This window comes from Orcinus orca, chromosome 10 (assembly GCF_937001465.1).
Source record: "Orcinus orca chromosome 10, mOrcOrc1.1, whole genome shotgun sequence".
NCBI lineage: Eukaryota > Metazoa > Chordata > Mammalia > Artiodactyla > Delphinidae > Orcinus > Orcinus orca.
The window spans coordinates 482,688-496,306 of record NC_064568.1 but is presented as its reverse complement, the minus strand read 5'-3'; the positions used below and the strand labels follow the sequence as shown (position 1 = coordinate 496,306).

Genomic DNA, 13,619 nt, shown 5'->3' with positions numbered 1-13,619 from the left:
CACATCGCTGTGCAGCTATCACCACCAGCCAACCACAGGACTTTTCTCATCTTCCCCAGCTGACACTCTGTCCCCATTAAACAGTAACTCCCCATCCCTCCCCAGCCCCTGGCCCCACCATCTGCTTCCTGTCTTAGGAATCTGACTCCTCCAGGGACCTCATATAAACGGAATCGTACAGTATTTGTCATTTTCTGACTGGCTATTGTAGTATGGGTCACAGTTCCCTTCCTTTTTGAGGCTGAATACTATTCCACTGTCTGTATAGACCGTATTTTCTTTATCCATTCATCCATCAATGAACAATTGGGTCACTTCCACCTTTTGGCTACTGTGAATATTGCTGCTGTGAACATGGGTGTACAGATATCTGTTTGGGTCTCTTTTCTATTCTTTTGGGCTTATACCCAGAGGGGGAATTGCTGGCTCATGTGGTATTTCTATATATTTTTAATTTTTTGAGGAACCACCATACTGTTTTCCATAGGAGCCATACTATTTTAAATTCCCACCAGCAGTGCACAAAGGTTCCAGTTTCTCCACATCCTGGCCAAAACTTGTTATTTTCTATTTTTTATACTGTTTTTGTTTTGATAATAGTTATCCTAATGGGTGTGAAGTGATATCTCATTGTGGTTTGATTTGCATTTCTCTAATGATTAATGATGTTGAATATCTTTTCACATGATTATTGACCATTTATTAACGGACAGTATCTCTTTTGGAGAACTGTCTATTCAAGTACTTGATCAATTTTTAAATTGGCGTTTTTCTTGTTTGTTTAGTTTTAGTTCTCTCTCTTTCTCTCTCTCTCTCTCTCTCTCTATATATATATATATATTTTTTTTTTTTTTTTTTTGCGGTATGCGGGCCTCTCACTGTTGTGGCCTCTCCCATTGCGGGGCACAGGCTCTGGACTCGCAGGCCCAGCAGCCATGGCTCACGGGCCCAGCCGCTCTGCGGCATGCGGGATCCTCCCAGACCGGGGCACGAACCCATGTCCCCTGCATCAGCAGGTGGACTCTCAACCACTGTGCCAGCAGGGAAGCCCCTAGTTCTCTATATATTTTATATGTTAATCCCTTATCAGATATGTGATTTGAAATATGTCTCCAATTTTGGAGTTGCCTCTTTACTCAGTTGATAGTGTCCTTTAATGCACAAAATTTTTAACTTTCATGAGGTCCAATTTCTCTGTTTTCTTTTGCTACCTATTCCTTTGGTGTCATATGCAAAATACCACCAAATCCAATGCCATAGAGCTTTTGTCCTATGTTTTCTTCTAGGAGTTTTATAGTTTTAGCTCTTACATGTAAGTCTTTAATACGTTTTTAGTCGACTTTTATATATGGTGTTAGGTAAGGGTCCAACTTCATTCTTTTGCATATGGATATCCAGTTTTCTCAGCTCCATTTATTGAAAAGATTGTATTTCCCCATTGAATGGTCTTGACACCATTGCCAAAAGTTATTTGACCTTATATGTGAGGCTTTATTTCTTGGCTGTGTATTTTCTTCTGCTGCTCTTCATGCCTGTCTTTATGCCAGTACCGCACTGTTTTGGTTACTGTAGCTTTGCAGCAATTTTTGAAATCAGGTAGTGTGAGACCTCCAACTTTGTTCTTCTTTATCAAGAATTTTTCAGCTATTCAGGGCTCTTTTGAGATTCTATATGAATTTTAGGATGGATTTTTCTATTTCTGCCAAAATCACTGTTGGGATTTTGATAGAGATTAGATCACTTTGGGTGGGTAGTATTGAAATCTTAACAATATTAAGTCTTCTAATCTGTGAACATAGGATTTCTTTCCAGTTATTGGTATCTTCTTTAATTGTTTCAGCAGTGTGTTGTAGTTTTTAGTGCACAAGTCTTTGCCTCCTAGTTAAGTTTATTCCTATATGTTCTTCTTCATAATATTGTAAGTGGAATTATTTTTTAAATTTCTTTTTTTGGATTATTCATTATTAGTATATAGAAAAACAGCTGATTTTTGTGTGTTGATTTTGTATCCTAAACTTTCCTAAATTTTTTATTAGTTATAACAGTATTTTGTACAATCTTTAGGAATTTATACATATAAGATCATTTTGTCAGTGAACAGAGATAATTTTACTTTTTTTTTCCAGTTTGGTTGCCCTTTATTACTTTTATTTTTTGCCTTATTTTTCTAGCTAGGACTTCCAGTACTATATTGAGTAGAAATGGCGGAAGTGGGCATCCTTGTCTTGTTTCTGATCTTAGTGGAAATGCTTCCAGTCTTTTTCCATCAAGTCTGACGTTAGCTGTAGTCTTTTTTATATGGCCTTTATTATGCTGAGGTAATTTCTTTCTATTCTTAGTCTTTTGAGTGTTTTTATCATGAAAGGGTGTTGAATTTTCTTAAACGCTTTTTCTGCATCCATTGAAATGATCATGTGGGTATTTTTCTCTTCATTCTGTTAACGTGGTGTGTACTGCATTAATCTATGTTTGTATGTTGAACCATCCTTGCATTCTAGGAATAAATCCCACTTGATCATAGTGTATAATAGTTTTAATACTCTGTTGAATTCCTATTGCTAGTATTTATTTTGTCGAGGGTTTTTCAGTCAGTATTTATGAGGGATGTTGGTCCATTGTTTTCTTGTGATGGTTTTGGCTTTGGTGTCAGGGCAATGGTAGTCTCATAGAATGAATTTGGAAGTGTTCCCTCTTCAAATTTTTGGGAGAGTTTGAGGAGGATTGGTGTTCACTCTTCTTTATATGTTCAGTAGAATTCACCAGTGAAGCCATCTGGTCCTGGGCTTTTCTTCATCGGGAGGCTTTTGATTACTGATTGAGTCTCCTTACTAGTTACAGGTATATTCACCTTTTCTACTTATTCATGATCCAGTCTTAGTAGGTTCCATGTTTCTAGGAATTTATCGGTTTTATCTAGGTTATCCAATTTGTTAGTGTTAGAGTGTTCAGAGTACTGTCTTGTAATATTTCTGTAGAAACAGTAGTAATGTTGCCTCTTTCATTTCTGATCTTAGTTATTTGAGTCTTCTCTATTTTTTTCTTAGTCAATCTAGCTAAAGGTATGTCGATTTTGTAGATCTTTTAAAAGAACCAACTCTTGGTTTTGTTAATTTTCTATATTGTTTTTCTATTCTCTGTTTTGTTTATCTCTGCTCTTATTTCCTCTCTTTTGCTAGCTTTGAGTTTAGTTTGTTCTTTTTCTAGTTAAGGTGTAAAGTTAGGTTGTTGATTTAAGGTCTTTCTTCTCTTTTAATGTAAACATCTATAGCTGTAAGTTTTTCTCTTATCACTACTTTCACTGCATCCCATAAGGTTTGGTATGTTGTGTTCTCATTTTCACTTGTCAAGATATTCTATGATTTCCCTTGTGACTTCTTCTTTGACTTATTGTTTAAGAGTGTGATGTTTAATTTCCACGTATTTGCGAATTTTCTAGTTTTCCTTGTGCTCTGATTTCTAGTTTCATTCTACTGTGATAAGAAAAGATACTTTATATATTTTAATCTTTTTATGAAGACTTCTTTTGTGACCTTGGCTATGATGTATCATGGAGAATGCTCCATGTGTACTTGAGAAGAATGTGTATTCTACGCTTTTTGGGTGGAGTGTTATGTAATGTGTCTGTTAGGTCCAATTGGTCTATTGTGTTCTTTCAGCCCTCTGTTTCCTAACTGGTCTTCTATCTGGTTGTTCTATCCATTTTTGGAAGTGGAACATTAAAGTCTTCTACTATAATTTAGTTCTATCAGTTTCTTTCTTCAGTTTGGTTAGTGTTTGCTTCATATATTTAGAAGCTCTGAGGTTTGGTGGATATATTTTTATGATTGTTATGTCTTCTTGGTAAATTGACATACAATGTCCTTTTAACATATAATGTGCTTTTTGGACTTCCCTGGTGGTGCAGTGGTTAAGAATCTGCCTGCCAATGCAGGGGACATGGGTTTGATCCGTGGGCTGGGTAGATCCCACATGCTGTGAAGCAACTAAGCCCCTCTGCCACAACTCTCAAGCCTGTGCTCTGGAGCCCATGAGCCACAACTACTGAGCCCACGTGCCACGACTACTGAAGCCTGCAAGCTAGAGTTCGCATGCCTCAACTACTGAGCCTTCATGCTCTAGGGCCCATGTGCTACAACTACTGAGCCTGTGTGCTGCAACTACTGAGGTCCATGTGCCTAGAGCCCATGCTCTGCAACAAGAGAAGCCACCACAATGAGAAGCCCATGCACCACAAAGAAGAGTAGCCCCTACTCGCCGCAGCTAGAGAAAGCACGTGCGCAGCAACAAAGACCCAATGCAGCCCAAAAAATATATATATATAATAATAATAATAAACTATATAATGTCCTTTTTAGTCTCTTATACCAGTTTTGGCATAAGGTCTATTTTGTTTTATATTAGTATAAACATTCCAGCTCTCTTTTGGTTACTATCTGCTTGGCAAGTGTTTTCCATCCTTTCAGTTTCAGCCTATGTGTGTCCTTAGCTCTAAAGTGAGTCTCTTCTAGACAGCATAATGTTGGATCCTGTCTTTTTGTCCATTCTGTCAGTCTATGTCTGTTGTTTGGGGAGTTTAATCCATTTACATTTAAAGTAATTATTGTTAGGGAAGGACTTGCTTTTGCCATTTTGGTATTTGTTTTCTGCATAGCTTGTAGTTTGGGGCCCTCATTTCCTCTCTTACTGTCTTCGTTTGTGTTCAGTTGATTTTTTGTAATGATACTTTTTGACTCTCTTCTTGTTTCCCTTGTGTATATTTTGTAGATATTTTTGTGGTTACCATTGGAATTACATATACCATCCTAAATATATAATCTATTTTAAACTGATAGCAGTTTAACTTCCATCACATACAAAAACTTTACTCCTTTACGGTTCTGACCCCTCCCCCTTCATCCCTTCATGTTACGTCACAGATTACATCTTTATATATTGTTTATCCATATACTTACAGTTGTTTTCTGACTTACGTATTTTAAATCCAATGGAAGAGTAAAAAATGTAATTATAAGCTAAAATTACAGTAATACTGGTCTGTATGTTTGTATATGTTTACCTTTATGTGAGAACTTTGTATTTTCATATGGCTTTGCATTCCTGTCTAGCATGCTTTCATTTCAACTTGAAGGGCTGCCTATAGCATTTCTTGCAAGACAGGTCTAGTATTAATGTACTCCCTCAACTTTTGTTTATCTGAGAAAATCTTAGCTTCTCCCTCTTTTTTTTTTTTTTTGCGGTACGCGGTCCTCTCAGTGTTGCGGCCTCTCCCGTTGCGGAGCACAGGCTCCAGACGCGCAGGCCCAGCGGCCATGGCCCACGGGCCCAGCCGCTCCGCGGCACGTGGGGTCCTCCCGGATCGGGGCACGAACCCATGTGCCCTGCATCGGCAGGCGGACTCCCAACCACTGCGCCACCAGGGAAGCCCCTCCCTCATTTTTGAAGGACTTTTTTTTGTTGTTTTTTGGCCAGATATAGAATTCTTGGTTGATAGTTGTTTTTTTTGTTTTTGGTCTTTTTCTTTCAGAACTTTAAATATATTATCCAGCTCTCTCTGGCCTATGAGGTTTCTACTGAGAAATCCACTTATAACCTTAACGAGGATCACTTGTAGGTGACGAGCTGCTGTTCTCTTGCTACTTTCAAGACTCTCTCTTTGTCTTCGGTTTTTGACGTTTTGATTGTAATGTGTCTTGGTGTGAGTCTTTTTGTGTTTATCCTTCTTGGGGCTTCTTAAAATTTATTTTATTTATTTATTTATTTTTGGCTGCGTTGGGTCTTCATTGCTGTGCGTGGACTTTCTCTAGTTGCAATGAGCAGGGGCTACTCTTGTTGTGGTGCACAGGCTTCTCATTGTGGTGGCTTCTCTTGTGGAGCACGGGCTCTAGGCACTCGGGCTTCAGTAGTTGTGGGACGTGGGCTCAGTAGTTGTGGTTTGCAGGCTCAGTAGTTGTGGCACACGGGCTTAGTTGCTCCACGGCATGTGGGATCTTCCTGGACCAGGGATCAAACCTGTGTCCCTTGCATTGGCAGGTGGATTCTCAACCACGATGCCGCCAGGGAAGTCCCCTTCTTGGGTTTTTTTGAGCTTCTTGTATGTGTATATTCATGTCTTTCCTCAAATTTGGAGAGTTTTGGGGCATTATTTCTTCAAATAAGCTCTCTGCCCCATTTCTTCTTCTGTGGCTTCCATAACGTGTATATTGTGTAATGGTGTCCCTCAAGTCACTTCCTCCATGTTCAGTTTTCTTCTTTCCTTCTCCTCCTCAGACCTAATCTTTTCAAATGGCCTGTCCTGAAGTTTGGTGATTCTTTCTTCTCTCTGGTTGAGCCTGCTCTTGAATTCATCTAGTGAATTGTATAATTCATTGATTGCCTTTTTCACCTTCAGAGTTTCTGTTTGGTTATTTTTATCTCTTTGCTGATATTTTCATTTTATTCATATATCATTTTCCTGATTTCCTTCAGCTCTTTGTGTTTTCTTCTTTGAGCATATTTAAGACAGTTGTTTTCAAGTCTTTGTCTAGTAAGAATGAAGTCTGTATGTGTTCAGGGACATTTTTGGAGATTAATTTCTCCGTTTCTTTGTATGCATGTGATCTTTTCTTGAAAATCTGGCATTATACATGCGGCTACCTCTCCCAGTCTTCACAGACTGGCTCCAAGTTAGGGCAGACCTGCCCTCACCAGTGCAGCGTGGAGGCCTACGCGCTTCGGAGGCCTTTTCTGCACACCTTCCCTGGGTCTGTATGTGTGCTTTTCCCTCAGTCTCAGTTAGGCTTCACCGAGACCAGGCCTTCAGGCAGCCCTCACGTGGGGGCGAGGGCCTCTCTGCTCTCTCCACGTTGTGAGAGCGACAGGGGCCCAGGCTGCTGCTCCCCTCTTACTGTGCGGTGCAGCACTGGGGAGATGGAAAGCACCACAGAATTGTCTACCATTTAAATGGGGCTCGCTCTTCACTGAGCATCCCTTGGTTGCTGTAGATCTCTGACCAGCTCCCAGAGCTTCGTTGAGCTATCTTACTTTGACATCGTTTAGCTCCTTGGATTTAGATTGCAATTTTCCGTCAAATTTGGGATGTTTTTGTGTATCTCTTCAAATGTTTCTTCTGCCCTTTTCTTTCTGTCTCTTACTGGTTCTCACACCACGCATACATTGTGCTTAATGCGGTCCCATATTTCTCTAAGGTTCTGTCCTTTTTCTGTATCTGTTCTCTCTGTGGCTTGAGGCAGCATAATCTCCACTGATCTGTCCTCAGCTTTGCTAATTCTGCCAGTTCAAGTCTGGTGTTGAGATACGATAGTGGAATTTGGTTTTTGTTATGGTACTCTCCCATAACTTCCAGTTGGTTCCTTTATATAATTTCTGTCTCCTTATTGATATTTTCTACTGGATGAGACATTAGCATCATGCCTTCCTTCATATCTCCTGCAGCACGCTTTTCTCTAGTTCCCTGAATGCAGGTACAGTGGCTGCTCTGCTGGTTCATCATGCTATCTGGGACCTCTCAGGCAGGTTCTCTTGCTGCTTTTCTTCCTGTGTGTGGATCCACTTTCCTGTTTCTTTGTATGTCTGGTAATGTTTTTTGTTGAAACCAGGACATTTTAGGTAATGCATGATAGCAGCTCCAGATACCGGACCCCTCCTTCTCTGTGGCTTGTTTTTGCTTGTTTATTTCTTTGTAGTGCGGTGGCTGGATTATTGGGGAAAGTTTGTTTCCACCTGAAGATGGAGCCTCCCATGCTCCTCAGAGGTGCAGCCCTGGGTCTACGCAGCCACCCTGGGATAACAGGGGTTTAGCAGGGCTCTCGCTGGGCGTCTGTGTTATATTTTCTGACCCTGTCAGTGTCATGCCAGGTGTTAGGCTCCACTAATTGCAGGTTAGTTGCTCTGCTGTTTTTTGACAATGCCCTGGTGTGTAAATTGTTCCCTTTGCTGATCTAATTAAATCTGGGCCCCTTTGCAGCTGTAGTTTTTGAGACAAGTTTGCAGTTTGTTCTGACCCTAGAAGGGTTGTTGTTTGATATGTCCTTCCCTGGCTCTCTGGTAAACCAGCTGGCTACAGAGGATGGAGCTACCAGCCTACCCTTAACTGCTCACCACTGAAATCTCCATTGTTTCAGTTGCACCTTTAGACGTGAACTTCCCCACAGTGTGTTTCAAATGAAGTCCGTTCCTTTGGGTAGAGTTTCGGAGCTCTCTGATCTTGTGGTTACCTCTTGCCCTGAGCAGAGTCTCTGAGCCGTTGCTCCAGAGCTGGGGTGGGGACAGCGACCCCTTGTCTTGGAGGGACAACCTGCTTTATGAGCAGCTCTGGTGAGGCGGTGGCCTCTCCCAGCCTGGAGCCTTGCCCCACCAGTGGGCTGGGGCCAGGCGGATCAGGGCCCCGGCGTTTTTGCCTGGGATAGAAACTTGGATTTATTAGTAGGGGTGGTTGAAGGAAGGGAGCTTTTCCCGTGTTGCTGGCCACGCTCCCTGGGAATATAGCCTCTGCCACTCACAGCTGTGGGGAGATTGGGACATGGTGGTGGCCTGACCCTTCTGGTGGCTGGGATCTCAGGGAACAGGCAGCCCCGTTCCCTTGGCCACGTTCACCTGAAGTGGAGCTTCCATTGCGCTGACGGGGGCAGAGGAGGGAAGGCGCAGGTCATGGCTCAGGTGCCTCAGACTCTCCCGCTCTTACTGACATCTAGTAGATTTTCTTCAATAAATGTTTCCTTATTTGCTGTGTGCCCTCAATTTCGAGATGGCTCTTTTTAAACAAGTTCCACCAGTTGTGGACGTCTGCCAGGGAGCAGGTCTGCCAGGTTCCTCACGCCTCCATCCTGGAATTGGAGCCCCTGGGCTTTACCTTGAGGGCTGAGGGCGGTGAAGGGTTGGAGCCCTGCTGAAAGCTGACCTGATCAGCTGCAGCTTAGAGAACCCCTAGGAGAGCTGAGAAGTCCCCGTGGTAGGTATCACTGGCTGAGGACAGCCACTGTGGGGAACTGGAAAGGTGACCTAGCTCCATGTAGAGGACTGTCGAGACTTAGTAATTAACTGGTGGATGAGGAGTTAGTGAGGGGAGGGAGGCACTGCAGGACAGGGAAGCACTGCAGTGACTCACAGTCCGCGCTCTGCAGAGTTCTCAAAACGCAGATCAGCGGCCAGGGCCTGCGTCTGCATGTCTGACGACTCCTAGCGATGCCCGCGCTGCTGGTGCCCCGTTTGGGTAGCAAGGACCTAGGGTTTTGTGTTCAAGCAACTGGCGAATGGTGACAGGGTGGAATTGTCCATTTCCTTGTCTGTTTCCCCTGCTGGAGGGCAGGAATGGTGTCTTTCTCATTGTTGTATCTTGAGTACATAGAACAATGGGTGACCTCTATAATAGGTGTGTGATGGTTGAGTGTTTGTTGAATGGCTTAATGACTGTCGACAGAAAAACGCAAAGAGGAACAGTGATGTGGGAACAGATGAATTTTATTTGGGGCATGCTGCACGTGAGGTGCCTGTGGTCAGCCAGGTGGAGAAATATTGCTTGTCCTGAGTTCAGAAAGGGGATTTGGGCAAAAGTTACTGATTTGGAAATCGAGAATGCAGATTGTAAAGGAAGGAAAGAGGTGGGGTGAGGTTTTCCTGGGAAGATGCATAGAGGAGAGGGGAGAACATATACCAGCGCTTATGTCGCTGAAGAACATCTGTTGTGAACACCCCTTGTCACTATGCCCGTATTTCATAGCTCTGTCTAATCTTCGTGAGAGTAAACCTTAGGTGCATTTTTGTTGCAGGTTAAAGAACTCTTTTCTTCCCTGGGAGTTGACTGTAATATCTTGGAACTTGATCAAGTTGGTAAGTAGAATGATTAGTACATATTGTTGTTTGAAATAAAGGTCAACGAGATTGACTTCTTTCCGTTTGCCTCATTCAATTTCATTTACTCCTGTCTCTTTCGGTTAGATGAGCTGATTTCATCTACGTTCAACCCCGCAGAGAATGAACCTGTATATGAAAATAATTTGTGTAGATTTTTTTTGTTTATGTTTTTTGCATTTGAGGGGAGGGACTAGAAGGAAGATGTATAAGCCGGTAAGCTGGAAGTCCTTCAGGCATCGCAGATGTGTCTGCCAACTTTCTAGCACAGAACATCAAGCTGTGATAAATGAGGTGAATCTGCCCCTGTTTCCTGAGTGTATCACCCCTGAGGGGCAACGCGTCAGCTTTATGCTTTTGAATTCCTGTCATCTGTGCACTTTACACGGGCATGTGTTTTGCAGGAGTGGGAGACGTCATGGTGAACAGAACCCTGATCTGAGCCTTCATGACTTCACCCTCCTTTTAGCCAGGTCACCTTAATAAGGGAAGTGTTCTAGAGTCTCCGAAACTTTTCTAACGCGTATCCCGAGTGGGGCGCCTGAGGTACTTATGGCCCAGTTCTGCTTTCAGGGAATATGATCATAAAGCGTTTCCAAATGCAATTGCAGGAGATGTTTCCTGAGTTACCACTGTTAAGGCGGATTGTGCTTTACGTTTGCTCTTTAGAGAGGATTCTTATCGTCTCTGCCTACTCACGGGATCATAAATCAAATTCTAATCTAGAAGTGTTTATTTTAAAAGGCGTCAGGAGACTGGTCTTTATTCTTTAAGGCTCCTTTTGGACACCTGAGTGTTTTCCCCTGTCGAGTCATCATTTATAAAGTTGTATGGCGTGCTGACCTCTGTGGGTGTGCAAACGTGGGTGTCTGAGTGTCCTAACACTGCAGCTCAGCTCACAAAGGCTTAGAACCTTTGCAGTGCTTTACATATTTAATCTTTTATTCCTTAGATGATGGGGCCAGTGTTCAAGAGGTGCTGTCGGAGATCACTAATCAGAGGACCGTGCCCAATATCTTTGTGAATAAAGTGCACGTGGGCGGATGTGACCGAACTTTCCAGGTAATGATAGTATCGTGTGTTCTGGAATGCTGTTTGTTCAAATTTTGTCTTTAAAAAATATTTAAAAGGGGGAGGAGATGGTTTTTAGAAGTCGATTCATTTGTGTCTTTTGGAGCTTGTAAAATCAAAAGCCGGTAGGATGGTTATCAGATAATCTTGACTGCTTTAATGGAAATTAGCTTTTCTACGAATTCAAACTTCAGAAGCTGAGAAGGAGGAGGTTTTGAGTGAGGTTGCAGGACAGACAGGTCAGCGGCGCTGCTCTCTTCCTCCTGATGGGACAGAAACGAGGCCTCTTCCCTCCTCAAGGTTTAGTGATATGAACTCAACACTAACCTTCTGGTCCAGGGTGCATAGAACGCCTACCAAGGCTGCTGATCCTGCGAGCTTCGCAAAGCTTTGCTCGTTTGATTCCTAGAATGCAGAAATGAACAGGAATCATTCGGTTAAGTAGAGACAGATCAAAATTGTTATTTATTAAATGAGGTCTGTATTTTAACTAGTTGTTTGCTTTTATTAAAATTCTGCTCTTGTAGCCTTTATGTATGTATGCAAATGGTAATAATCAGTGATTGATTAAATACTTATATTTAGATTTCAATTAAGAATTATATTTTTGTCGGGAGAAAAGATTGTCTACGTTGTATGTTAACCTGGGATTGGCATTGTTATCTAGTAACAGCCTGCTCTATGTGTCCTAGAAGCTATAACCCAACTCACGTGGTGGTAAGTACCATAGTTTACAGCCTCTAAACACCTTTGGAGTTGCTGATCTTGCCAGTCCTAGCTGGGAAGATGCTGTCAGAGCATGGTCTGGGGCTGTAGAGATGTCAGTTCTACTTCGAGACTACAAGACTCTCCCTTGGACAGCCGCTGTTGAGGTGGATTTCCCTACGGGCCCCTAGGAAGCAGGAGGCCACCCGGCTTTGGGACCGTGCACGAGGCATCTGGAAGCAGGAGGCCACCCGGCTTTGGGACCGTGCACGAGGCATCTGGAAGCAGGAGGCCACCCGGCTTTGGGACCGTGCACGAGGCATCTACTGGGTCTGTGGTCATGTGGCACTTCCACTGCGCTCCCAGGATGAGCCCGCTCGAAAGCCAGTGTGTTGGGACTGAGCAGCCGACTTCGCGCAGACAGAACTGTTGTTTAGTCACATGTGGAGCCTCTGACCTCATCTAAGCTTCTTCTGACCACCAGGAGGGCCAAGTGGACAAGAGAATGTGCTGCAGGGTCAGCCTCCCGACCAGGAAAAGCAAGTTGTTTGTGTCGTATAGGAAGTTGCGAGATTTAGGTCAGTTTACGAGAAACCAGGAAAAGCTTCAAAGTGCATGTCCTGCTGCCGATGCATGAGAATTGTTCTCAAGGTGAAGACTAGCACAGGTGGACAAAGCATAGAGGGCCTTGAACAATGGTGCTTGGCTATTTAACTGCACTTAGTTATTCTGTAACTCAGCTCTACCTGCTTGCCACTCGAAAGGCAACACCGAGAAGCAAGTGTTAGTAGAAAGGAAAGTTGCTTTAATCAGAAAAGCCAGCCGTCTGGGGAGAAGGCGGACTCACGTCCCAAAACCAACTTGGAAGATTCTGCTTGGCCATGAACGTTTTTAAAGGGAAAAAGGGGAAATAATCTCAGTTAATCATTGAGACCGGAGGTCGGATTCTTCGTCATCTCTCCATCGTGTGCAGACCTGCCGGCTTCTCCTGAGCTTCCCTTGGGTGCCATCTTGCCCACGTGGTCCACCTGCAGGTTTGCTAAGGGGGACGATGGGCATAGAGAGTCAGTCATTCTTTACCTACTTAATCCTTCATTCTTACTCCTTTTAATCCAGGAAAGGAGTCGACAGGTCAGGCGAGGTACTGCGTGCATTCAGCAGAGCAGAAATCGGGGGCTAGTTTAAATGTTACCTATGATCTCAGTTTTACAACTAAGGTCTGAGGAAAGCAGAGACGAGCAAACGGAAAAGGGCAGAAGAGCTGCTTACAAAATGACCTTGTCTGACATGGATGTAAGGCCATGACCTCCCCATCATTGGACACATGCCTCACTATCGGGTGATAACCAACAAAACATATGTGCTTTGGCATCCGTTCTAAACTAGTTGGACCCAACTGAATGCCATCCAGGTAAACTGACAGTTCCAACTTACAAAGATTGTAGGTCAACTATTTCCAAGATTTTTATAAAAGAAATTTATGCCGATTAAGCATAGGGTACAAAGAAATAGTTTGAAAACAAGTCACACTGTGTTCTCTCCTTTGGTTAACCCTCAGGCACATCAGAGTGGTTTATTACAGAAGCTCCTTCAGGAAGATCCAGCGTATGATTACGACCTCATTGTCATCGGTGGTGGCTCTGGCGGCCTTTCGTGTGCTCAGGTATGAAGAAAATGACACCTGAAGATGATTTTCCTGGTGATTGCCATGAGCATTTCTTCTGCTGCTTAAAAAAAAGCCATTTATGATGTTCCAGTGTACGCTGTTGTTGTAATAGCTGGTTTAATGAAGGGGAAAAACTGGGTTTCATCACAAACACTGTCATCATTTAGGGGAGAGAGAAATCGGGGGAGTGTCAGGAAAATGACAAGGTCTCTATCTGTGGCTTTTTTCGTAGGAAGCTGCCGCTTTGGGGAGGAGAGTCATGGTGCTGGACCTCGTGGTCCCGTCGCCCCAGGGCACGTCGTGGGGTGAGCTGCTCTTCCCACCATCATGC

General features: G+C 43.2%; 1 protein-coding gene across 18 annotated transcripts in view; it reads left to right on the top strand.

The window, feature by feature from the left end:
* The window catches only part of TXNRD3 (thioredoxin reductase 3), a 45,961-nt gene that overhangs the window by 2,649 nt on the left and 29,693 nt on the right, over window positions 1-13,619 (top strand). For 16 of the 18 annotated variants that reach the window (XR_007479522.1, XR_007479523.1, XR_007479524.1 and 13 more), the window contains exons 2-5: window positions 9,765-9,825; window positions 10,799-10,908; window positions 13,181-13,285; window positions 13,521-13,593. Coding sequence is in view for 10 of the 18 variants with exons in the window: in XM_049715510.1 (XP_049571467.1) it covers window positions 9,765-9,825; window positions 10,799-10,908; window positions 13,181-13,285; window positions 13,521-13,593 (349 nt within the window). In the remaining 8 variants the exon portion in view is untranslated. Of the gene's footprint in view, window positions 1-9,764; window positions 9,826-10,798; window positions 10,909-13,180; window positions 13,286-13,520; window positions 13,594-13,619 lie in introns of those variants that run through there. The other 2 variants (XM_049715517.1, XM_049715520.1) reach the window with 2 other exon arrangements.